The following is a 27,018-nucleotide window of genomic DNA, read 5'->3' as shown; positions in this document are numbered from 1 at the left end:
CAGAGTCAGATTCTTTTTTTAAGACTCCAGATGAACTTGAGAGCAGGGAGTTCTGGTTCTCCAGCATTTTCTCCGTCTTTTCTCCTCCAGTGGCTCTAACGATCTCTCTTTGCTTCTTACTATGGATCCATGGGACAAAACAAAGGACAGCACCTCCAATAAGAGGAGGGATTCCAGCAAGGTAGAAGGACACATTGTAGGAACCCAGCTTGTCACGAAGTAACCCTGGGAAGGGAAAAAACTGTCACCAAGAGAGAACAAGTGTGGCTCTTAGGGGGTCTCAGATCAGTTGCACTGAGGGCCTGCTTAGTCCCCACCTACTAACTTCATCTCAGTAGAACTAGTTCAAACATCTCAGGTGACTAAATAGTTTTTAGGAAATGTGTCTGAAATATGAACCTTTTCTGATATGAGGAAGGAAAAGATCTCCTATCTTTAATCTTGTCATAGATCACAAGGTATTACATGGAAAACTTGCAATCAAGCTTGGACTTTCTCAAAACCCTCCAGAGGTCGCTCAGAGCCTTCGGACACAGATGTCAGACCACTAAGCTGAAAATTCTCATACACACTGCAAAGTGTCTACATTTCAAACCTTCCTTGGGTCTGTTTGTTTATGAAATAACGTACAACCATTTAAAATTATAACTAAAAATCATGAAAATTTTATCAATCTAAGTTAGGAAGAAAAAGGTTGTTAAATACACTTTGGGAAAATAACTACAGTTTATTGGCGCTTGAGAAGAGAATATGAGAATCTATGTGTGTGGCACTGTAATAGAGCCTTGAATTCTGCTTCTGAAAACTGATCTTCAGCATACTCCTTATATTTAATTCTCTCTAACACATCCCAAATTTTAGTTATCCTAGTATTTTAAAACTTTTTAAACTTTCACGATACAACCTCAGTTATCTGAAATGTCCAGGGAGCACCATGTACAAAATACCTGGCTCAGCCGAGGATTTGTCCAGTGAAGTGCCAACACATTTAAAAAAGGGTACACTCATTCTGGATGGGAACCTAAAATATACAATATGCCTATATATGTGATTTTCCTCTCTTTTGATTCAGAATATTTCCTATATAACTGAACCTTTCATATTTATGAACACCAATTATTTTGTTTGGCTGTAATACTATGATCCCTCAGAACCTCCTGGTGAGCCAGGGGCTTTCTGCCACCATATGCTTTGGAAGTTTTCTGTTAGCTCCGTTATTCTTGGTCTGTTATCAGTTACTTCTAGTAGCAAACACTGTTCCTACTGAAGTGCTGCTTGTCATCTGCTGTGGACTTGGAAACCCTAAAAAGCTAAGTTCGTAAGATATAAAAATGATGCAACTAGTGGGAGAGAGGGGAAGGCTGGTGGGTTCTCCTTCAGAGAGACTGTGGCCTCGAGAACTTGAATTCTAGTTGGTCTGCGCAGGGGTGCCTCCATTTGCTTGATTCATGACTGGGTTCCCAATGGGCAAAGTTGCTAGATATGTGTGGTTCTGTACATGAGAATGAATTGAGCTGAACTTTAACTGAGCCCTTCACATGCCAGACAAAGATGATAGTACACACACTTAAACTTTATCATAATTTTGTCAAATCTTCCTATCATAATAAGTCACATTGGCACCCAAGTTAATAGTGGACATGAGACACCTTTATACTATCATCCAGAATATTTCTAAAGGTGAATTTCACATAACATAAAATTAACCATTTTAGTGGCATTTAGTACCTTCACAGCGTTGTAAATTCTGTTTAGTTCCAAAATGTTTTCACCACTCCAGAAAGAAACTCCATTCCCATGAAGCAATTACTCCTTAATCCCCCTTCCCTCCAGCCTCTGGCAACCACACATCTACTCTCTGCCTCTGCAGACTTACCTATTCTGGATATTTCACGTAAATGGAATCATGCAACACGTGACATTTTGTATTTGGCTTTTTGTAGTACACAAAAACAAAACACCAGTAATGAATAAGTTATATATTTTACATACAAGTGAAACTTAGGACCTGTAGTAATAATGCTATGAATTAATATAATTACTGGAGAATAATTACATTTACCTGCAATGGGTGGGCCCACAGTCATGGGTATAGACATGAATCCGAGCAGAAATCCAATTGCTTGGGAAACATCTTGGGCACCAACTAACTCAAAGGCAATGGGGGCCATAATTGAAATGAAGCATCCATCGAAGAGGCCCATGATGAGGCACACAGCGATGAGGGCCCCAAAGACACTACACAGGGGAATCATCATGGACATCAGCCCAATGAAGAGAAAGGAGACTACCTAGGACAGACACCACAATGTCAACTCTACATTCAGGAAAAGTGACTTTTACAATTACTGAGCAACATGCTTAGGACTTTTAAGTAGTTATTGGTTTGTCGCCTCCCGGCCCAGTTCACCTTGATTTTATATGAGTAACAACTTCCGTAATCATCTCCTCTGAGCTCCCCTAGCACTTTCTCAGTATCTCCATGAGGGAAGCAGTTTCAACTCTTTCATCTCATCACACCCATAAACTAATTACTAAAATTCTGCAGCACACCAAAAAATATATATACTTTTGCCAATCTGATGAAAAAATAGGTATAATTTTGATTCATACTGAAATGCTATTATTGTGCTGACTGTTGTCTTTTTTTTTTTTAATTTGATAATCTAAGAGAAAAGAAGTCAGTGCCCCTGAGTAAAATGTCAGATGTTGCATGTTTTAAAAATCCTTGTGGCGCTCCAGTTCTTTGGTCAGTTCGGTAAGAAATCATTCATGTAAGAGTTTCAAATGTATTACTACATATTTTGAGCATATTTCTTCTTAATACTTTACGTGACTGCAAGTTCTCCTTTTCTCAATTCAAACTATATTAATTTATATTCTCTTTTTCAATTATTTGACAATAAGTTATTTAAACTTGTTAAATTTTAATAAAAATTGTCAAATTAAAATTGTTCATTGCTATTTCAAAGTAAGCATTCTTGGTTTTTCTTTAAGAACTAAGTTCACAGATTTACACATTTACTCTTGAGCATTTCTCTAACTAGCTGCTTCTTCCTTCTTTGTAGCTACAGTAGTGAGAAATGATGCTCTTTCCCGGCAGATGGCAATATCCAAAATGCAGCTCAGTTAGCGGGTAAACAGCCCAAGCTGGTGAGGACAAACCTATTCCTCATACACAGGGATAGCTGAGCCACAAGGAGCACAGGCCAAGGTGTAGCAAACTGTTCTAACAGGAGGTTCAGTACTTCCTCATCGCTTCCCAAAATAAATATTGATCCATAGAGCAAATACTGATCTGTAGATTCTGGGCCCCAGAATTTGGAAGATGATTATATTTAGTATTATATGCAATGTTTTTCTTCTTTCTTTCTTCCTTTCTTTCCTCCTTCCTTTCTTTTTCTTTTTTTGGTCTATTTTCTTCAAACACAGCAGCTCTGGTTAGATTTAAATAAGGGATTCAAAGGTCTCCAATTCTCTTCTGGGTTCTGGCACTGACAGCTGAGATACCTTTCTTGCTTTTGTTTTCGTAAAACTACCCAAGGATATATCTTGTGTCATAGTATTACAGGCTCTAGAAGAATAGTGCCCTGCCTGATTTCGGTTATGTATCTAAGAACCGCCCCACCAAAAATATTTATTTATTTATTTATTTATTTATTTGCTTATTTATTTTGCTATTGCCATTCCCATTTCTACCACAAAGAGAGCATTCTTGGAGAAATATCAGTTTAACTTTTGCTCAGGAACCTAAGAACAGTTCAAGAGGAAAAATGAACTGTGTCTAAATAGGCAGAAGGCATCTGCAGAGGCAAATGCGAAATTGGCCACAGTTAGGTTCCAGTGTTTCTCCTATGAACTGATGCAATATAAAGTTTCCAGACTTCTAGAGCCTCTAGCTAGGAGCTCAGGGCAGAAAGCAATGGGCAGCAGAGATCTGTCCGTCCATCACAAACTAAAGGGAAGTGTTCAGGCCACAGCTAAGTGGCTGACTTCTTCTAAAGCACAAGAAGCCAAAGTCCCTTCAAAGTGCTTCACGGGAGTCGGTCCATCCTTCTCCACAGCACACGGGTACCCACCATTCCTGCCTGAGGGAGGAGCTGGTCCCAGTGCGACAGCCTAGGTGAGAAGAGAGGGCCTCATAGACTTAGTCCTTATGCAGGATGGGGAATTGCTAAGTATTTGAATATTTTGGAAATAGCTTATGTTAGTAAAGCATATATCCTTATCCCAAGGTCTCTTCAGGAAAATGTAAAATGGAACCAAAACTGGGCAACACAGATCAGTTCATCCTCCCTTCAAACGGAAGAGAAAGCTTATACAAGATAATGGATATGAGAGTGATTCATTTTTCTAAATAACACAAAGTTCTAAACTACAAAAGTAACTCATGAATACATTCTTTATACAAAATTCAAATCTTAGAAAAATGTATACAGTGATAGATGGAAGTCTTCCTTTAACCCCGTCTTACCCTCAACCCATACCCACTTTCCTGGTCAGGAATAACCACTCGGTTTGGTTTGCACCCTCCGAGACCTTTCCTGCACATGTCCACACATGTTGGGTCTGTCTGCTCTACATCCATGGATGTGATGTCCACGCTTCAGTGTGCCCATGCCACATAGAAATATGACACAGTACAAAGTGACCTAAATCCAAAGTTTTCAACTCTTTCATGACGGAGTTATAACTCCCAAATTTTTGAAACACTTATATTTCTGAAACAGTTACATATTCAAGACTCAAATCTATAGTAATTTAATGGCAACTAGAAAGACAGGCCTGTGAAGTTAAGGAAGATGGTGAGAAAATACCAGAACATAGCCTTTCTTCTTCCCAATCAAGTACATCCAAGTACATACTCTGGGAAGCTTCATAAAGATTTTCTTTAACCATTATTATTCTATATAATGCAGTTTACCAGTTATCTTTTCATTCAGGATTTAAAATTGTTGGGATGAAAATACCTGACCCAGGACCTTAATGGACATCTGAATTCAGAACTCAAAGCAAAAGTGTGAGCACAATATACTCCTAAACTCTTTGCTTCCTATGACAAAGTTTCCCATTCAGGATAACCAAGGTCTCTGTTCTTGAAACATGTTCCAAATCAGGGTCTGCTGCAGTATTTAATAAAATATTAAAACATAAAAAAAGCAAGGATTAATCAATCATCCACTCTGGCCCAGCACCTTACAGAAGATGTCACCATGAACCCTCACTGGAGCCTCTGACACTTCTGCAGACAAAGTAATGGCAGGACTGTGTGAACTGCCTGTGCTTTCCTGCTCTGCAGCCTCGCAAACCCACCATGACTTTGACCAGAAATCAGACCATGTGGGAGGCTGTAAAGTGTGTTCTCTGCCTGCCTGCCACTCAGAAGTGGCTTCATGGGACAGGGAGGGGAGAGAACTGTTAGAGCCCCATCAGGTTGGGATATAACGGTCGAAAGCAGGGAGCGTGTATGTCTGAGAAAACACCAGCAAGAGGAAGGAAAGAGGGGGTCCAGGCTGGGCCAGAAGGCAGCCAGCCTGTGAGGGAGAGGAGAGAAAAAGAGAAATGAGCAAATAGGCAGAGCTGGAACTGGTCACAGAGAAGCCAAGAATCAAACACCGCACCGAATTGAGGAAGTTGGGGCAGGAAGCCAGGACAAAGGAGAGACAGAGCAGGGGATGAGGTAAAGATCAAGTCCCATGTGGGTGGGCTTGTGCTGGCCGGTCCCTTGGCCACTGTGTCCACAGGATGGACCCATCAGTGGCTCCCAGCAGCCACAGGACACACTGAAGTCCTTCTTTCTCCTTCACAGATAAGTCCTAAAGAGGACCTAAAAGGAGGTATCTAACCTTTCATCCAAAATGAGATTACTGACTTTTAACTCACTGCTGTGTTACTACTGCAGAGCAAACATGGAACAAATTAAGAAAGTCTATATTTTCCTTTGTAAATTACATGTAATACGTATTAAAATGTGCCCCATAATGTGGTGAACGACCTGACTGCCCTATGAGTAGTAGGAAAATTTTTCAAAAGTTGGAGTCAAACACTGATGTGTAAAATAGACCCTGACTTACGCACTGTAGCTCCGTAGTGTGGCTCTCTGCCCTCTCTCACCTGGACCACGGTGCTGACCTCCTCATTGGTCTTCCTCTGGTCCTGCACTCTTGCTTCCCTCCCAGTAATCCATCCACCACACACAGAGCAACCACAGTGACTTTATTTATTTCTTATTTTTTAAAAATAATTTATTTATTTATTTGTTTAATTTTATTTTTTTAGAGAGAGGGGAAAGGAGAAAGAGAGGGAGAGAAACATCACTATGTAGTTGTCTCTCACTCACGCCCCTAACTGGCGACCTGATGTGCAACCTAGTAATGTGCCCTGACAGGGAATCGAACCAGCGACACTTGACTTGCAGGCCAATGCTCAACACAGTGACTTTAAAATGTAAAATCAGGCCTCATTGTTTTCCAGCAAAGACCCACTGCACTTAAAAGTAAAATCTCTTCAGCTTGGTTTTGTGGGCTCTGCATAATCTGGCCCCTCCTGGCTTTCCAAGCTTTTAGCATGCCATTCTGTCTTCTTGAGTCCCAAACAGGCCCAGCTTTCTCCTGCCTCCAGTCTTGCTCCAGGAACTCAGGGACCATATCTGTCTTGTTTATATCCTGCCACCAAGGTCTAGGCCGGTGGTTGGGGCACAGTAAGTACTCAGAAACTATTTTTTTTGCTTTTTTGAAAATGAAAGAATTTGGGTTCTTTCTTGTTCTTATGCTGCCTTCCCCACGGCTTCTGCTCTTCAAAACACAAATATGTCAGACTGGGGATCCCACAGGTGGAGCGACTGTCTTTGGCATGGCTGCTGGGCCTGCAGAAGCACCATTTTTCATTGTGGGGCGGGAAGTCTCCACGTGGGCTGTGTCCAGAATTTTTTGAATGAATGAAAAGCTGAGAATTTGTAATGCAACAAATGTCCAATAGAGGGTTCCCTTGACCCTTGAGAACAAGACCAAATGTTCTGCTAGATGCTTGACAAGAATATCCACAATTAGGTATTAATATAAGAGGGAATGATCACAGTGAAACTGGAAAGGTTGGTTGGCATTCATGCTGCCTGTCACTACCAAAACAAATAAGTAGAGGGAAGGATCAGATGTTTATGGGAGCTTTATTCAGACAGCCAGCGATCTGAGAAGACAGCAGGTTATGAGAAGACGGCAGGTTATGTACCCTCGAAAACCATCTTAACATCTCATCTCAAGCCAACCTTTTTATAAGGAGAAGAAAGTGTGGATAATGGGTTTGAAAAATGATTAATCAGCTAGAAGGTTTGAAAAGAAGGTTAACTGGATAAGACTTTCAGTCTGGCAGCAACTTTCCTAGTACTTCTTTATCTGCTGATCGACAATGTTTTACCTGCATCACAGGTGCTCCCTCTCTGGAACACAATGGCTTGCAGACTCCTGGGGCACAAAGGTTGAACTGCTTGTTGACCTGGAGTCTCATGGTCATGAATTTCAGTTCTTGAAATAACTTTCCACATGTATTAGTCATTGAAGCCTATCAACTAAGGCTAAAATCTTTAACTCTTGAGTTCTCCTATCGAGAGTACAGTAGCCCTGGCTGGTGTGGCTCAGTGAATTGAGTGCTGGCCTGCCAACTGAAAGATTGCCGGTTCGATTCCCAGTCAGGGCACATACCTGGGTTGCAGGCCAGGTGCCCAGCTGGGGGTGTGTGAGAGGAACCACACATTGATGTTTCCCTCCCTTTCTTTCTCCCTCCCTTCCCCTCTCTCTAAAAATAAATTAAAATCTTTTTTTAGAAAAGAGTAGAATAAATACTTTAAAAAGCAAAACTCTCCTGCACTTCCTTCTAGCTGCGTGGCCAGACTCCTTCCTGTGGCTGTCTGTATGGACCTATACACACAGAGACACCCACAGTGAGGTAGCCGCTCTGTTCCTCGGTGTTCACATCCATCAGTGGAAATAACAGTACGTCCCTCAAAGGGCCGGGCTGAGAAGTAAAGGAGATAATGCATGTGGACGTGCTTAATGTGTGGTTATTACTTTAAATCAATTAACAGAAGTTCTTTTGTGAGCGTTACATGCCACTGAGTCAGCTCTGACTCCTGGTGCCCCTGTGATTGAGTGATGTCCACAATGTCCTCTCCTCAACAGCCCTGCGCAGGTCCTGTAGACTCATACCCATGATTCTTAGAAAAGAAGTCCACTCCTGAAGCCTTCTATTTGCCCCAGCATTATTTTTTCCAAAGAACCCTGCCTTCTCATGATGTGCCCCAAGTGGGATGGCTTCAGTTTTGTCACTTTTGCCTCCAGCTATGTTTCAGGCTTAATTTGTTCCAGGACCAACTTGTTTGTCTTTCTGGTGGTCCACAGCATCCATAGAGCTCTCCCCCAACACTGTATTTCAAATGAATCCATTCTTTTCTTGTCAAGTTTCTTCACTGTTCAACTTTCGAATCTGTCCATAGTAAGTTACTTTATCTGTGCCTTTCCCAATCATTTTCCTATGCCCAAATTTTACCTCTCCTTCAAGGCCCTGCTCAAATACTGCCTCTCCTCTCTGTAGTGAGCAGACATGTTTCGTCCCCAACCCAAGGGCCCCTTCTGGCTCTCCTGTACCTGACTCCCACAGCCAACCTCTTGGGCAAAGTTGTCTACATTTCCATTTACTCAACTGATCATGATCAGTCTTTTACACCTGCCAATCCACTGAACCTTCTGTTGTTAAATCCAGTGAAAATATTTTATTTTAGTCTTCAACATGCCTGCCCTATCACTAGCTACAGACGCGGCTGCCCACTCCCACCCCTGGCAACACTCTGTGCCCTGCTTTTCCCTACCAATCTGGTCACTCCCTTCGGGTCTCCCTTGCACATCCATCTCCTAGATTCACCCCATTCACCCCATGAAGTCCCACAGGACTCTCTCAGGAGCTCCAGACTAAACTTGGCTTTCCCACAAGTACCACAAACTTAACATGGCAAAAATGAATTCATCAACTTACTCCAATTTACTGAATTATTCAACTTGATAAAACAGCAAATCCATCTGCTGTGTTATCTGAGCCATAAATCTCAGACCCAGCTTAGGTGGCTCCATCGAGCCCTCATTTCCTGTACCCTTATTTTACTCCCTATTTCATTCCAATATCTTTGCCTTAGTTCTTCCTGCCTGGAGTACTTCAATAGTCTCTGACTAGTCCCTCTGCCTCTGCTCTTTTTTTTTTTGATAACAGCCCTATTGAAATATAAATTCATATACCATAAAATTCAACCATTTAAAGTGGACATTCAATGGGTTTTAGTTCATTAAAAAGGCTGTACAACCATCAATACTGCCTAATTTTAGAATGTATCACCCCTGAAAGAAACCCCATACCCAGTAGCAGTTACTCCCCATTCCCTCCTCCCCCAACCCCTGGAAACCACTAATCTACTTTCTGTCTCTATAAAGCTCCCTATTCTGGACACTTTATAGAAATGGTACCATTCAATATGTTGCCTTTTGTGGCTTTCTCAACTCTTACCCCTTCTCCCACTTCATTCCACCCTTTATAGTTACTGCATTAAACTTTATAAAATACAATTCATGTCATGTCATTCCCTTGCTTAAGATCTTTTAATGGGTTCTGGTAGATTTCAGGACACAGTTCATCCTCTTTTGTGCTCATAAAGGCCCTTCCCAACCTGGCTCCCTCCTATACCACCAACCAATCAACTTACTATTCTCTCTTTATTCCATTCAAACGTTCAATTTCCGTCACACCTGTTCCTTTTTGCCCATATGGCTTCCTCTGCTTGCACCACCCTTCTCTGTGTTCCTTATCTGTCTACGACTCACTGCCCAACACTCTGCCAGCTCAGGAGGCCTGCTCAGACCCTCACTAGTCATTCAGATGCTTGGCGCCTCTGTTGCTATGGCACCCCCCACACACCCATTATTCCACTGTGCTGTAACACTGTTATCTGTCTCCCCATTAACTACTAATTGAGGGCACAGACCACGTTTCATCTGCAGCATTTAACACAGTGTCTGGCATGGAGTCAATTAAAATACTTGTCAAATGAGGTCCATCTGATCTCAGAATTAGCATTAGTTTAGTGTGTACAGTACTCTACAATACCCAGAAGGCAAACTGCAATAAAGAAGATCAAAAGACAAACACACACACCCCTAAATTTCATAAGACATTGCAAAAGGCACATGACTATAAGGATTATGCCAAAAACACTGTCCTTAGGAAAAAAGCCGTGGGCAAAAAACATTTTGGTTTGGTGGAGTTCCATAACAAAACAAAGACAATTGTTGTTGGCTCGTCAATTTTTCATGCTGAAAACCCAAAACTCTTAACTGATTTTGCCCTTGGAAACTGCTTATGGAAGTTAGGCTCCTAATTTTTACAGAGGAATTTAAGCAAATAAATACATAAAATGAGCCATTAGGCAACAGAATTTTGCTGGGGACAAGGCCTAAAGAAAGTACCTGTAGATACACCTTCTTCACATCAGGCACATAGTCCGCAATGCGGCCGAAGAGCAGCCGTCCAACTCCCGATGTGATGCCAATGCACATGAGAAGCACCTCTTTATTGTTTTCATCTTGAAACCTTTCATTCACATGTTTCATCTGTGGGCCAAAGAGAAGGAAGTCACACTAAATACAGTGGGAGAATGTGACAAGATTTGCGGCACTGTACAAACGCCTACAATGTTATGGACTGTCGTGACATTCCAAATTCAAGTATTTATAAAATGTGCTCTTTGAGAACACATAAGAACATAAGAAGAAAAGCTAACATGATTTAGTGTACATAAGAGAAATAAGAATTTTTATGATGTCTTTTTAAATGTTTAATACAGGGTTACCAACACACACTTTGTAAGTTAACATGGACCCATTCAGCGAAAGGAAGAGAACAGCCCTTTGAACGCAGCGCATGACCTTGCTCCGTCAAGGTCACCCAGGGATCCAGCACACTATCTCCTCCCATGAAAGGCAGTTTTTCAAGGATCAGCTCTGGAGTGTCATCTCTTCCAGGACGGCCTGCACTAAACTGACAGCCCTGAATTAAGTTGTACCGGAGCTTCCGGGGCGAAAGCATAAGGCTCTCTACCTGTGAATTTGCCTATTTTATGGGATGTGAGAGCAGATAAAGATACAGAGTCAGTTTAACACAGTGGTTAAGAGGAAAGCCTCTAGAGAGACTGCTTTAGGCTCAAGGCCTGGTTCCATTCCTTATTAGCCTTGTGACCCTGGGTAAGTTCTTAACTTCTAGGTCCTCAGTTTCCTTGTTGGGAAATGGAGATAGCAACAGTACTTCAAGAAGGTAGTTGTGATGATTAAACATCTGTATGAAGGACTTAGAAGAATACCTGACACAGTTAATAATGATCAGATATTCATTTTAGCCTAATTATTTAAAAGGGAACTTTCCTTTAATTTAGTGTCTACTTAGAACAATGACTATAAACAACAGCCTGACAATGTTTAAGAAGGCAGTGTGACCAGGCAGGTGTTATATGGGGTGACACAACATGCAGCTCAGCATCCGCCATCTAACGTTGTAAGCTTTGCTCCCACAGCCCCTGAGTTTCCCACACCTTTCCTAGCACTTCCATTTTCCTAGTGAGTACCTATCAGTGCTCACAACAAGAAGAAAAAGCATCTCTATGCCACTACTGAGATGTTATAACAAACATAAACAGCTGTTTCAAACAATCAGACTCACTGTCCCCCTACACCAAACACAGGCCTGAATTCTGAAAGCCTGCAAAGCAGATTTCCCAGCAAGTTCAAAGGCCCAGATGGTTCTCGTGTGGTACTAGCAGTCTTTCTGGGAGACATCTCCTTAAGGGACTTACATTTCGCATTTTTAAACCCACTTATGCCAACACCATCTGTCTTTTCCCTTTCAAAACTGGTCACTTCTCTTAACTTGTGTATTTTCACAGTCATCCAGATAACCCTCCTAAACATGGCTTTAATCTCATCAATCCCACTGCTTACATTTACACACTGTAGTTTGGCATTAAAAGCCTTCCTTAATCTGTCACCAATCTATCTTTATACCTTTATTACCCACCCATCCTTGATTCAGAGGCAGGAAACTCAAATGTCTACAGGACTAGGGCGAAGAGCATAAAAGAATAAAACAGGCTGTTGGTGAGGGAGCAGCCCGTTCGGCTGATTATTACCACATACGACCACCAGTGTTGCCCAGCCCCCTTTTATTTTAAAAAGGAGTCAGAAATCTGGATTTTTGAGTGGAAATGTTGGCACCTGACTTAAATTAAGAACACAGCATGATCCAATCCCACCCATTCAAGCCAAACACAACTTGTCTGCAAATGGCGTTAGGCCAGCTTTGATCTCAGCCCTAATCCCATCGGGCCCAGCCCATGGGTATATTCACGTGTCTGAAACATGCTCACCTTTCTACATTTCTGCTGCCTCTTCTACCTCTGTGACTTTCTAAATTCTATCCATTCTTTAAGATTCTGCTTAAATCTCACCTTTTCTATAAAGCTGCCCTTGATTATCTCAGCCTTACACCCCCTTCTTGTTACTGCCTAAAGGTTTCATGGGCACCTTAAGTATTGTGTTCCTGCCCAGCCCTTATAGCTTCTAACTCTACACATACTCTTGAGTAAACTCTTGCACATCAAACTGGACATATCTACCTGCCTGTGACAAAAGCATCTCAGAGTCAACGTGCCCCATGCTGAACTCATCTCCCTTCACAACCTGCCCCACCCCCATCAGTGAACACTACTACTATTGGCCCAGCTATCTAAGTTAGAAACCTGATAACCATCCTAGATTATGCCCTCCTGTTCAAATCCAACAGCCACCGCCAAATTCTGATCATTTTACCTCCTAACCTCTGTGAGACATACTCCCTTTCATTCCCCACAGTGTTCATGTTCAGGTTCTCCCCACTCCTCACCTGGACCACTCACTACAACAGCCTTCTAACAATGCTTCTTTCTTGAGCCCCTGCTCCTAAATCTCTAATCTGTATTCTCTGAGACCACCAGATTAAGTTTAATTTTAAAAACAACACTGCTTTGCCTAAGATCCTTTTACAGCTCCCATAGCCTTCAGGGTAAAGCTCAAACTCTTGGTTTGACGGATAAAACCTTCCTGCTTTGCTACTGCAGCCTCATTTTCTGCTGCCTCCTTACATTCACCATGTTAACACTGTGTTGTCCAATATGGCATGGGCTACTGAACATTTAAATGTGGCTAGTGGAATTCAGACGTACTATTAAGTGTAAAACACACAGCAATATAGAAAACTTAGTGGAAAAAACACAAAATATCTCATTAATAATTTTAAAATATTGGTTCCATGTGGAGATAGTATTTTGGCTATATTAGTTAAATAAAATATATTATGATACTAATTTCATTTTGTTTATTTTTTACTTTAAAAAATATGGCTACTAAAATTTTTTAAATTCCACATGTGGCTTGCATTATATTTCTATTGAACAGTGCTAGTCTAAGAAATCCACTTGTGGCTGCCAAGATATGACAGCTGTCGATAAAGGTATCCTCAAACTGGTTTATTCCTCCAGGCCCTTATCACTTCCCATAAGTGAGACCAGAAAAAGCAGAAAAATGCCCTGGACGGGTGACTCAGATGGTTGGAGCATCGTCCCATACACCAAAAAGGGTGCAGGTTTGATTTCCAGTCAGGCACCTACCTAGGCTGTGGATTTGATCCCTAGTCGGGTGCATATGAAAGGCAACCAACCCATGTTTCTCTCTCATATCAATACTTCTCTCTCTCTCTCCCCCTTCCTCTCTCTCTAAAATCAATAAACAGCCTCAGGTGAGGATTAACAAAAAAAGGAGAAAGAGATGGATTCCATCTCAATTCTGAAGAAATTTAATAACCTGATCTAAAGCAGGTAGGACATAATTACGTATATGCATTGGCTTTATTTGGAACTTGAACCCAGACTCTCTACTGTATTAATCCACCCCAAAAAGCACCCAAAGAAACTATTATAACTTTTTAAGAAACATTTAGTATTCAAAAAAGACTAAATTTTCCAGTTATTCCTTTGATGAAACCAAGAATACCTGCCTGTCAAACTGCTATTATTTGTTATTAGTGGCTTATTTTTCCACCCGCTCTACTCTATAATTCCTAAAAGACATAATTAGGTAAAATGTTTTGAGTCTTTCGAAAGAAGGTAAATTTGGTAAATTCAAATTATGATCAAAGGGAAACTTAGTTCTTCAGATATAAAGGACATTCTTTCATAGAATGTTGTTATGGTTTAAATAAAGCAAGAGCTTCCCCTTCTAATATCTTGTATTCATTCTCAGCCAAAATCTGCAAACTAAAACTAAAAGTCTCTTTAGTCCTTAAGTCAGGGAATATGGGAGTCTAGAGGACAGAGTCTGAGGACTCCAGTTCTCCAGGTCCTAGAGGCCCCTGCCCCCTGAGGTAGCACGACTTAGATATCTGGTGTGTGTTGCTTACAGCCTGGCTCACCCATGAGTGCTGACCTTTAGTCTAGCAGAAAGTACAAATATTGGACAAAACTGATGCTTCTAATAAACAGCTGCATGGGTAGGGACATGAGGGTGTTGAACAGATGTTTCCATATATAACGTAACTTATTTAAACCAATACAAAGCTTATACTAGAGGCCACTATCTACATAGAAGAAAACATCATTTTGTAGAGCGATTGTTTTAAGCTGACTTGATCTGAATGTGTAAGTGCTTTTAGGGCAGGAATTAGTCTTTTATTCATATTTTCAAACATCTGTTTACTCCAGGGCTGCATACCTCGCAAGGATTATTGGAGCCTTACAGACTGACAGCTTGAACACTGCCTCTTCATTCAAGCAACAAGCAACTTCTCTAACCACAGACGCCATCTCTGCATTGTGTGAAACCCTATTTATTGTTTTATTATCCAAAGATAAACAAGAAATCATAATCCCAAATATCTGTGCATTCTACAGCCATGGTGAAAGAAGGAAAAACAAAACAAAACACAGATCAAAGATCTAAATATAAGATCTGACACAATAAATTACATAGAAGAAAACACAGATACTAAATTTATGGACCTTGGTCTTAGAGAAGATTTTATTAATTTGGCCCAAAGGGCAAGGGAAGGCAAAAATAAACTTAATGGGACTACATCAAACTAAAAACTTCTGCACAGCAAAAGAAACCAACAACAAAACAAAAAGGCAACAGACCAAGTGGGAGAAGATATTTGCAAACAAGAGCTCTGACAAGGGGTTAATATCCAAAATATACATAGAACTCATACAACTCAACACCAAACAAACAATCCAATTAAAAAACAGGCAGAGGACCTGAACAGATATCTCTCCCTAGAAGACATACTGATGACCAACAGATATATGAAAACATGTTCAACTTCACTAGCTATTAGGGAAATGCAAATCAAAACTGCAATGAGATACCACTTCACACGTGTTAGAACAGCTGTCATTAAGACAGGTACTAAGTGTTGGCGAGGTGGTGGAGAAAAAGGACCCTCATCACTGACGGTGGGATTGTAAACTGGTACAGCCACTATGGAAAACTATAGGCAGGTTCCTCAAAAAATTAAGAATAGAGTTACCATATGACCCAGAAATATCTCTTCTGGGTATCTACCCCAAAAATTTGAAAACATTTATTTGCAAAGCTATATGCGCCCCTATCCTCGCTGGGTAGTTCAGTTGACTGGAGTGTCGTCCCCATATACCAAGGTTGTAGGTTTGATCCCCAGTCAAGGCACATATGTAAGTCAACCAGTGAATGCATAAATGAGTGGAACAATAGGTCGATGTCTGTCAGTCTGTCTCTCTCTCTCCCCTCCCTCCCTCTTACTAAAAATCAATAAAATTAAATTAAAAAGATATGTGCACAACTATGTTCATTGCAGCATTATTCATGGTGGCCAAGACATGGAAACAACCAAAATGTCCTTCAATAGATGAGATAAAGAAGATGTACTACATATGCACAATGGAATACTACTCAGTCAGAAGAAAAATGAAATACTGCCATTTGTGACTACATGAATGGACCTTGAGAATATTATGCTAAGCAAAATAGTCAGAAAATGCTAAGAACCATATGGTTTCACTCATATGCAGGATATGAAACTGAAACTCATAGACACAGACAACAGTATGGTGGTTACCAGAGGTAAGAGGAGTGAGGGGGTAATATAGGGTTGGGCACCAAAAATATGGTGAAGGAAAATGATGTGACTTTGGATGGTAGGCACATAATGTAATATACAGATTCTGTATCATAGAAATGTACACTTGAAACCTATATAATTTTATTAACCAATTTCACCCCAATAAAAGTTAATAAAAGGTTTTTAAATAGTTGGAATTTATTTATAAAAAGTTGTATTTATTCTTACATGTTTAAACATCAGTCACCTTCAAACTACTCTCCATTTGATGCAGTATACCTATAGAGACATTTTTTTCCAAAAACTGCTCAAAACAGCTTTTGAACTTGTTGATTTTGATGTTTTTTAGTACATCTGCTGTTTTTGTTTCACCTCTTCCACATCAGCAAAACACTTCCCTCTGAGGACTTTTTTATCCAGGGAAACAGAAAAACAGTCACTCAGAGCAAGATCAGGTGAACAGGGAGGATGGGGCATGGGGGTCACACCATTTTTTTGTCAAAAACTGCTGAACTCTCAGCATGGTGTGGGCAGGTGTGCTCATAAATCGCCCATCATGAAATGAGCAGATGCTTTGAAAGAGTCTTCAAAAAAATTCACTGAGGCCAAACACATCCCTTCACAACAACGCCAGCTGGTACACTGATACAGATGGGTTCCTAGAATACTCACCTAGCTGGGGAAGCCTGTTCTACAAGGGGCCTACCCTCCAGAGGATAATTCCATTTTGGGGGGGTCTCCCCTCATAATCTTATTAAGCAATGTCACCCAAATAAATTTAACTTAAAAATTAAATTTAAAATTAAAAAACAAGGAAAAAAAATACAGACTAGTTCATAGTTTCCCCTTCTCCTAACCATCACCACTTCAGGTCAACGGTAAGACAGCCTTTCTCTATGGATGACATGTTTCTGATCAGTCAACATAATTAAGGGAGAGGTTCCTCTCCCCTCAGTAGAGCCCAGAGGCAGATCCCTTTCTGAGGGGTGAAGGGCAGCAGCATAAGGAAGTGAAAGCCATCATTTCTAAATTAGCCTCAGCCCTGGCTTCTCCCCTACAGGGGAGCTACAGTGCCATACATTTGGAGACATGAGAGAGTGTTCTTTCACTAAGAATCCAGGCTGACTCCTCTGGCTCCCAGAGAGTCAACAATGAAGGACGTTAAATAGTTGGCCATAGTTTAAAACCAGTTCCAATAAAGCTAACCAAAGTACATCAGAAACTCAAGCTTCTCTTCAACAAAAGAATTCATAATAGAAGAATGCCTAAGAAATGGGAAACCCCACTTTATTTACAGAAGCCCTTGGTGGCACACACTTACAGGACAGCCACTGGTCAAAAAGGTCTAATGATTTCCTACAGTATTATTTTCTAAGATTATGTTATTTGGTCATGGCATGATAGTCATTAGCTTCAACTGTCCTTCCCCTCACATTTTTCACTGGATAGGTGGCTTTTGCTTAATGTCTTATATGTAATGTTTATGTAATTTATTACACTAAAAATATGACAGACTTCCGGCCAAGATGGAAGCATAGGTAGACACGCTGCATCTCCCTCCACAACTAAGAAGGAATACAATTACAGTAGTCCCTCTCTATATCGTGTTTCATTTATCACGATGTATTGAGGGATTTTTTAAAATACTATATTTAATTATTTATCTCGGATTTTTTGCAATATCATGGGATTTTGTGGTACTGTATATGTATGTTGTTAAAGTTACGTAGGTTTAAGAGTGTAGAATATGTTTAAGAACATAAGCAATGTTTATAAAAGTGTGGAAAAGGTAAATAAGGAAGTGGGAAAGGGTAATAAAGGACTGGGAATGGTTTATAAGTGTGTGGGAAGGGTTTATAAAGCCTTAATATATATATAAAGACTAAAATAAATGTAAGGTTCCTACTTCGCAGATTTTCACCTATCATGGGGGGGGGGGTCTAGAACATAATACCCGCGATAAGTGAGGGAATACTGTACCTCAAAACTGGAGACAACCACAAGTTCCAGAAAATTGAGCTGCACGGAAGCCCAACAAAGATATAAAGATGAAATATTCAACCACAGGTAGGAGGGGAAGAGAGGACGTGGTGTGGAGGCAGCAGTGGCAACAGCGACAGCAGCTGTGGCTGGCCAGCAGAAAACATAGTCACATATTTTAAAAAGTAAAAAGGGACACCTGGAGAGCAATCCCAGCCCCAGACTAGACTACATAGTTCACAGTTCCAGTGCTGGGGAAAATAAAGCCTCATTACGTCTGACTGTGAACACCAATGGGTGTTGAAGAAAAAACTGCCAGTATTTCAGCAGAGTGTTTGTTTAGAGAGCTCCCAATGGTCCTAGAACATCCACAGACCCACTCACTCTAGGACAATGGCCAGGGCAAGAGCTAGAGGGGTGCCAGTCCCATACAGTACACGGGAGAAGTACATGAAAAAGGGGCAAGTGCTGAGCAAGCAGCATTGTTCCTTCTTAGACTCCGCCCCCACATATAGTGCCACAGCATGGTGAAACAGGTTGCCCCATATTGATAAATACCTAAGGCTCTGCCTCTAACAATGTTTCATGTGCGACAGCTCTAACTAAGACACAGAGGCAAACATGGGAGCCTGTTAAGTTGAGGAGACAGAGAAGTATGACCCAAAAAGGGGAATGCATCAAGGTTCCAGTAGGAGAACTAAATGACAAGGAGATAGCCAACCTAACAGAGAAAAATATAGCCAACCTAATAGACAAAGAGTTCAAAGCACTGGTGATAAAGATGCTCGCAGACTTGACAGATATGCTTGAGTACAGCAAATGCAGAAGGGAAGAAATGAAGGCTATGCTACGTGAAACAAAAGATAATTCACATGAAACCAATGGTGAAGGAAAGGAAACCGGGGTTCAAATCAATGATTTGGAACATAAGGAAGAAATAAACAGTCAACCAACACAGAATAAAGGAACAAGAATTGAAAAAAAAAGGGGGTTTAGAAACCTCTAGGGCAACTTTAAGCATGCCAACATCTGAATCACAGGGATGCCAGGAGGAGAAGAGGAAGTGTAAGAAATTAAAAACTTATGTGAAAAAATAATGAAAGAAAACTTCCCAAATTTGATGAAGGAAATAGACATACAAGTCTAGGAAGCACAGAGAGTCCCAAACAAACTAGACCCAAAGGGGACCACACCAACACACATCATAATTAAAATGCCAAAGGTTAAAGATAAAGAGAGAATCTTAAAAGCAGCAAGAGGAAAAGAAGAGAGTTACCTACAGAGGGGTTCCTATAAGACTACTAGCTGATTCTCAAAAGAAACTTTGCAAGCAAGAAGGGACCGGCAAAAAGTATTCAAAGTGATGAAAAGCAAGAAAGAACCTACAACCAAGACTACTCTATCCAGCAAAGCTATCATTTATAATGGAAGTGCTCTTCCATTATGAAGTGCTTCCCAGACAAGGTAGAGCTAAAGGAGTTCATCATCACCAAGCCATTATTATATGAAATGTTAAAGGGACTTACTTAAGGAAAAGAAGATCAAAAGTATGAACACTAAAATGATAACAAACTCACAACTATCAACAACTGAATCTAAAAAATAAAAACAAAATCCAACTAAGAAAACCAGAATAGGAACAGAATCATAGGTATGGGGATATTTTGGAGGGTTATCAGCTGGCATGGGGGAGGGGGAGTAATAGGGAAATGGTGCAGGGATTAAGAAGCATAATCGGTTGGTACAAAATAGACAGGGGGAAGTTAAGAATAATATAGGAAAGGGTGAAGCCAAAGAACTTATATGCACGACCCATGGACATGAACTAAGTGGGGTGGGATTACTATAGGGAAGGGGAGTACTGGGCAGAGTGGAGCAAAGGGGAAAAAAATGGGAACTACTGTAACAACATAATCAATAAAATATACTTTAAAAAATAACAAACTCACAACTATCAACAATAGAACCAAATAAATAAAAAAAAACTAAGCAAACAAGCAGAATAGGAACAGAATCATAGGTATGAGGATCATTTGGAGAATTATCAGCTGGGAGGGGGAAGGCGCAGAAATGGGGAAATAGTGCAGGGATTAAGAAGCATAATTGGTTGGTACAAAATAGACAAAGCGATGTTAAGAATGGTATAGGAAAGAGTGAAACCAACAAACTTACATGCAAGACAACCCATGGACATGAACTAAAAGGGATGGGACTGCTGGAGGGAAGGAGGATACTGGGTGGAAGGGAGCAAAGGGAGAAAACTGGGCCAACTGTAACAGTATAATCAATAAAATGTACTTAAGAAATATATATCATAAAAACTTTGGTGCATACAAGTTAAATTACAGGCATACTTTGAGGTATTGCAGATTTGTTCTCAGATCACCATAATAAAGCAAGCATCCCAATAAAGTGAGTGAGTAGAAATCTTTGCTGGTGGAGAGTCATGCCTTCAATTTGTAAAAGAACGCAGCAACTATGAAGCACAATAAAGCAAGTATCACAATAAAGCAATGTATGCCTGTATATATCTTTGCGTAAGAGTATTTAAAGGAGAAGGGGAACAACAGGAGACTTAAAACAAAGATAGCTATCCGAAGAATCCTGAAACCCCAACTCAAAAGAACCTATGAACCCCTATGTTCATAGCAGTGCTATTCACAATAGCCAAGTGCTGGAAACAGCCTAAGTGCCCATGTGTAGATGAGCGGATTAAAAAAACTGTGGTACATTTACACAATGGAGTACTATGCAGCAGAAAGAAAGAAGGAACTCCTGCCATTTGGGATAACATGAGTGCAACTAGTGAGAATTATACTTAACGAAATAAGTCAGGCGACAAAAGAAAAGTACTATATGATATCACCTGATACAGGAGACTAATGAACAACACAAATGAACAAAATTGAACCAGAGGCATGTAAACAAGGAACAGAGTAACAGTTACCAGGGGGGAGGGGAAGTAGGGGAAGGGTTTAGTAAAGGAACTAGTATAAACAACCCATGGACATGGACAACGGGTGGGGACTGACTGTAGGAGGAGTGGGCTGGGTGGTGGGGGAGCAATGGGGGAAGAAGTGGGACAACTGTAATAGAAAAACAATAAAAATCAATTTAAAACAAAAATAAAAATAGCTTTATTTCTACGAGTGGACTTGAAGTACCAGCTGAATGACTCAAGCACCAAGTGCTTACAAAGGCAGTACTTGAGGGAGGCTAAGAAAGCTGGGCAAAACAGGCCCAGCAGAGCACCACAGGCTATGGAACTAATAGGACTACATACAGCCTTTGCAGAACTGAGGGGGGAAATCAACAATATTTATCATCCACTCTTTTTGCAGTTACTATGCCCTTTGGGCGATAAATAGATTCCAGGCATGCAGCTGTCATCTGCCTTATCCGTGATTTTAATACCCTGGTCCTCTGCTCTTCCCCTCCAGGTACTTATCAAACTCAAAAGAAGGGTAGACAACAGGTAGGCAGGTGCACTCATTTGGTCTCTAGGAGAATAAACGCTTGGCTGGGGCAGGGGACCTGTGTCTTTTACCTTTACACGGTACATCCAAACACAGGCCAATAATGCTACACAATTTCCAGTAGTTTGGAATGCAGAGTGATTTCTGCATTTTCCTATTTTCCAACAGGTATACTGAGTTCAAAGCACTTTTACTCTTGCTATTTACTCCAGAGATTAGCAGCTTCAGCCTGTTGCCTCTCACGTGCTTCGTAGTTTTAATTTCTAAGACTACTGTATATCCATTCAATATTTAAAATGCCATTCCGTAACTCTCAAAGAGCATTCTGCTTAAATATATTTTTTAAAAGATAAACTCAAAGCAAAGAGCCAGGTTCCTTTAAAAATTAGAAGTACATTTGAAAGAGAGTAGAAAGCCTGCTAGTTTGGTTAATGGGTAATCTCAGAATTTGTTGCAAATCAAAACTTCACACTACCCTTTGACTTCAAAGTAAGATGAACAAATCTTCTGACTGGAATGAGGGTTTGTTTATTGTTTCTTTCTTTTTTAAACAACTGTGTTTTTTTTTTTCTCTATCTCTTTGTTTGCTAAGAAAAAGGAATAAATTAAAACAATCGGGACATTCCTGTAGGAAGTCTTCCATGAGCAGAGTACACCAGCAAGCTCAGTGAGGTAATTAAAGGTAAAAGAAAACTAACGCCATAGATTTGGATACATAAAATTAAGCCCTTTACATCAATAATATTGAATATAGCTTTATGGCCATTAAGATAGGTACTGATTAGGTCAGCCTTAAAATGTCATTTTAGCTTATTAAATCTGATCAACTGTGCTTTGAGAATAAACAGCTCTGAGATATGCTTGAAGTGAAAACACAAAATTTCTTTGCCTGCCAACATTTTTAGGGACTGTCAAGACTAACCTCATAGTACAGGTACCTACTGCCTCCTCAGCAGTTGCCCAAAAGGAGAGCAGACCTTTGGCCTAACAGGGCTCCAGACCACATGGGTAATTGGTTCTGTTTGTTTTAAACAGCCAGTCTTTCCCTTTCATTAAGATGGGTTTCCATGGTGTTGGTAATCACACATGGCACCATTAAGACACATTATAGTTGGGACAGAGATAAAAGAGGGAAGTTTCCAGAGTGAAGAGTATTTAACAGCCACCACGGGTAGAAAAGAAGAATTTAGAAGGAAGAAAGATGACTAATGGTTGGTCCAATTTTGAAAGCATTTTCTAACTAAAGATTCTTTAAAACCTTTACTATTTTTCCCTTAAAAAAAAAAAAAGAAAACAATTTTTCTTAGGTTAAACAGGATAGTCCATCCTTAACACAGCATTATTTAGATCAGATTGAGATTTTGAACAAAATGTCCTAGAGTAATTATCAATCAAAACCAATTTGGATTTAGATGCCAGGTCAGATAATCCTGAACTTCTGAAGTTAAGGTGGACTTCATCTTAAAATAGAAAATAAATCACTACGATTTTTAGGCAAATTGGAATTATTTAGTGGCCCTGATAATGTCTGTGCCATATTCTTCACAAATCATCAAAAATTGTACCAGTCCTTCCTGAACAATGAAAACTGTTTAAACTGTCAGTTTACTTCAATTTTTATTTGTTATGCCTAAATCCAGATGTGACTCTGAACAGTTTGTTCCTTGGCGTCTCGTTCTTGGCACACCCGATTCATCACTCCCTGACACCCTTGATTCTTGGCTGGCTAGTTTGAATGAACATCCTAGAATGTGAACTGTTCAGACAATGTCTTTCTGCGCAGGAGCTAGACTGCCTCAACTCAGGTCACCAAGATGGTTCTGGAAAGCTCAGCCACAGCCTACAGCCTGCCTGCACGGCTGACATATTAATACTTCATGAGGGCACTTTAAAGGTAGCGGTTGCAAAGGCTCTCCCAGATGTGATTAATGCTCTTATGTAGTACCACGTGTTTCCATGTTTGCATTTTTTTTTTTAAAGGATATGCTCTCTTAAACTTACTACTGAATTTACCTGGTGATAAAGTCACCCATTGGCTAAATGTGCATACAAATAATAGACAGGTGTGGGTTATAAACTCACTTATCAGAAGATAAATTGCATGAATTTGGAAAAGTAGTCTAAAATGAACAAATGCACCCAACAAAAGGCTAGTTCAATTAAGCCTAAATTCTATAAGTTTAAAATAAATTTCATGTTAAAATAGGAAGGGAAAATTTCAGAAAGCATTATTTAAATCACTAGGATTTCGGGTAATTCAATAACTTTACTTCTTTAATAGCAATGGCAAGAATGTCAATAAGCCGGATGTTTTATAAATGATCAGATTGGTTCTAGCTCTTCTTGAATGATGAAAGATGTGTAGACTGGTGGTTTATTTTAATTTTAATTAATTTACTTTAAGGTTGATCTGATTTTTGAGAGGCAAATTGGAGCACTAGTTCTTATTCAGCTTCTTAATTTTACCCTTAATTCTAAAGTGAACAAAGATTGATCCTTCCATTAAAATTCTATCTTCTAACCTCACCTTACTAAGATGCCATCAGACCAGTGATGGTGGCTAGAGAACTTCTGTACCAAAGCCTCCTATCCTCCTCTAGTCTTTGTAAGGCAAACAGTGTTGAGTCTTTTCTATTCTAAGAGTTATCTAATTGCTCACTCTCTCCCCAGTATCACTTCAAATTTTTATCTGGATGAAGATGAAAAATTGTTAGGATTAGGCCTTAGGTCAGTATGTCATGTCCACATACTTCTGAGATTGTCTACCCCAATTTTTTTTTTTACTCTTTCTTAAGAATAAGACTATTTTAGAGTCCAGAGGTGGAGGGATGTGATTAACATTATTTTGAATATGTTCAGTTCTCTCTTGTGATTTTAAAGTATTCAGGAAGAAAGGACCACACCCCTTTAGGAGGCTAAATAAAAAAGTGGAAGGTCTAAGTGGTCTGAAATAAGGCAACTGGAATAGAAGAGAACACTTTTGTAGACTGAGAGTTGGAAGGCCTAGGCACTGTAGGGAAAAAAACGTATTTGGCATCAAATTATGAGCTCTACTCCTTACTACTTCTCATATCCTGGGCATCAGTCTCCTGATCTCATGTACTGCACACTGGTTCACAATATGGGTAGTACCATCGCCCTGGGGGTATCTTCCTAATATATTTCTGCCCAAGAATTATCTTTTTTATAAATAAAATTTTAAAAATTGATTTTAGAGAGAGAGAGGAAGGGGGGGAGGGAGGAAGGGAGGGAGAGAGAGAGAGAGTGAGAGACACGGATTTGTTGTTTCACTTATTTATGCATTCAGTGGTTGATTCTTATATGTGCCCTGACCAGGGATCGAACCCACAACCTCGGTGTATTGGGACAATGCTCTAACCAAGTGAGCTACCCGGGCAGGGCCCAAGAATTGCCTTTTTTTAAAATTAATTTTTCATTTTAATATAATTTACCACCTTAACCATTTTTAAGTGAACAGTTCAGTGGCAATTCAGTACATTGAACTTCTGTGCAATCATCACCACCATCTATCTCCAGGACCTTTTCCTTTTCCAAATTAAACCTCTGGACTATTAAACAATAATTCCCCATCTGCACCCTTCCCCAAACCCCTGGCAAACCCCATTCTACCTTCCATTGCTATTAATTTGACTACTTTAGGTAACTCATAGAAGAATTTGACTGTTTCTGTCTAGCTTATTTCACTTAGCATGTCTTCAAGGTCCATCCACATTGTAGCATGTGTCCCAAGCACTACCTTTTGAAATACATATTGTCTTATTCATAAATTACTTTTTACTTATCCTTTATGTCACAGGTGGGATGTTGCCTTTTTAAAAATTATGTGTACAGGTAGGTTTTATGATCTAGGAATTTTATTTCAGGAGAAAAGCAGGCCCTGGATCTCGTACACTGCTCTAGATACATGACCGGCTTGCAGAGCTGAGAAAACACCTCAGAAGAAAGAGAGAGGATGAGGACACAAGGACTGAGTAACTCAACCCCAGAATTCAGAGCAGCCCTGGGAACTGAGGAGCAGGAGCAAGGAGACACCTGGCAGAGAATTATGAAAAGTCCCTGAGGCAGCTCAGACTCAGAAACATATACGAGGGGGGACGCAAAAAAACTTGGAATTTATTTATAAAAATCTGTTTATTTATTCTTACATGTTTAAACTTCAGTCACCTTCAAAGTACTCTCCATTTGATGCAATACACCTATCAAGACTTTTTTCCCACTGCTCAAAACAGTTTTGAACTCATTGATTTTGATGCCTTTTAGTGCTTCTGCCACTTTTTGTTTCACCTCTTCCACAATGGCAAAATGTTTCCTTTTGAGGACATTTTCACCCGGAGAAACAAAAAACAAGTTGCTCAGGGCGAGGTCGGAGGGTGGGGAATGGGGGTCATGCCATTTTTGGTCAAAAACTGCTGAACACTCAGTGCAGTGGTGCCCGTAAAGTCTTCCATCATAAAATGGGCAAATGTGTTGAAAAAGTCTTCAAAAAAAATTCACTGAAGCTGAATGTAGCCTCTCATGACAACACCAGATGGTGCACTCATACAGGTGGGTTCCTAGAACACTCACGTAGCAGGGGAAGCCTGTACTACAAGGGGCCCATCCTCCAGAAGATAATTCCAATTTTTTGGGGGGGCTCATTAAAGAAAACCACATGGTCACATAAGTAGAGATACAATTAAGTAGGGACAGAGACACTTGTTTTGTATTGTAGCTATAATAATGCTTTACGAATTCAATAATCAATATATGGTTGGCCCTGGCTGGGTAGTTCTGTTGGGTAGAGCATTGTCCAGATAGCCCAAGATTGTCGGTTTAATCCCAGGTCAGGGCACATACAAGTATCAACCAATGACTATATAAAGAAGTATAATAACAAATCAATGTTTCTCTCTCTCGCCCTTCCTATCCCGTATATGTGCATGTGTATCCAGAGGGTCATGGCATGTGTTAGCCTACTTGCTAGGTGTGGTCACCCTCATGCATCCCATTCTTCTGGAAACAGCTGGAAGACAGTGCAAGGCATAGAAGGACAGAAGGTGTTATTTTACTTCAGCAGGACTGACTATGTACCTCTTGCCACCTATTCCCATAGCTTTAAATTATTCCACATTGACTCTGAGATTAAAGCCCTCCCAGCTGGGTCCAGCATGCAGGCACAGAGAGAGAGGCCAAGTGAGGTGCGGGGGGATATGGCGCTTGGCCAGTAGGGCTGGCAGTGGGACATTCCAGGACAGCAAGAGCGGATTTGCCCTCCTGGGATTCCACGGCTTTCTTTGCCAGGTCTTTGCCCCCATGTAAGCAGAGCACTCAGCCAGCGCTGTTTCAACGC

The 27,018-nt window shown here is 40.4% G+C and overlaps 1 protein-coding gene across 1 annotated transcript in view; it reads right to left on the bottom strand.

The window, feature by feature from the left end:
* Nucleotides 1-27,018, bottom strand: part of SLC16A10 (solute carrier family 16 member 10) — a 109,389-nt gene that overhangs the window by 2,806 nt on the left and 79,565 nt on the right. Inside the window, 3 exon segments of the mRNA XM_090280587.1 lie at nucleotides 2-225; nucleotides 2,063-2,291; nucleotides 10,503-10,646. Coding sequence (XP_090136713.1) covers nucleotides 2-225; nucleotides 2,063-2,291; nucleotides 10,503-10,646 — 597 coding nt within the window.

This window comes from Furipterus horrens, unplaced genomic scaffold, assembly GCF_987537825.1.
Source record: "Furipterus horrens unplaced genomic scaffold, mFurHor1.1.pri manual_scaffold_6, whole genome shotgun sequence".
In the NCBI taxonomy this organism is placed as follows: domain Eukaryota; kingdom Metazoa; phylum Chordata; class Mammalia; order Chiroptera; family Furipteridae; genus Furipterus; species Furipterus horrens.
The sequence above is the reverse complement of the archived record's forward strand: the minus strand, read 5'-3'. Positions and strand labels throughout refer to the sequence as shown.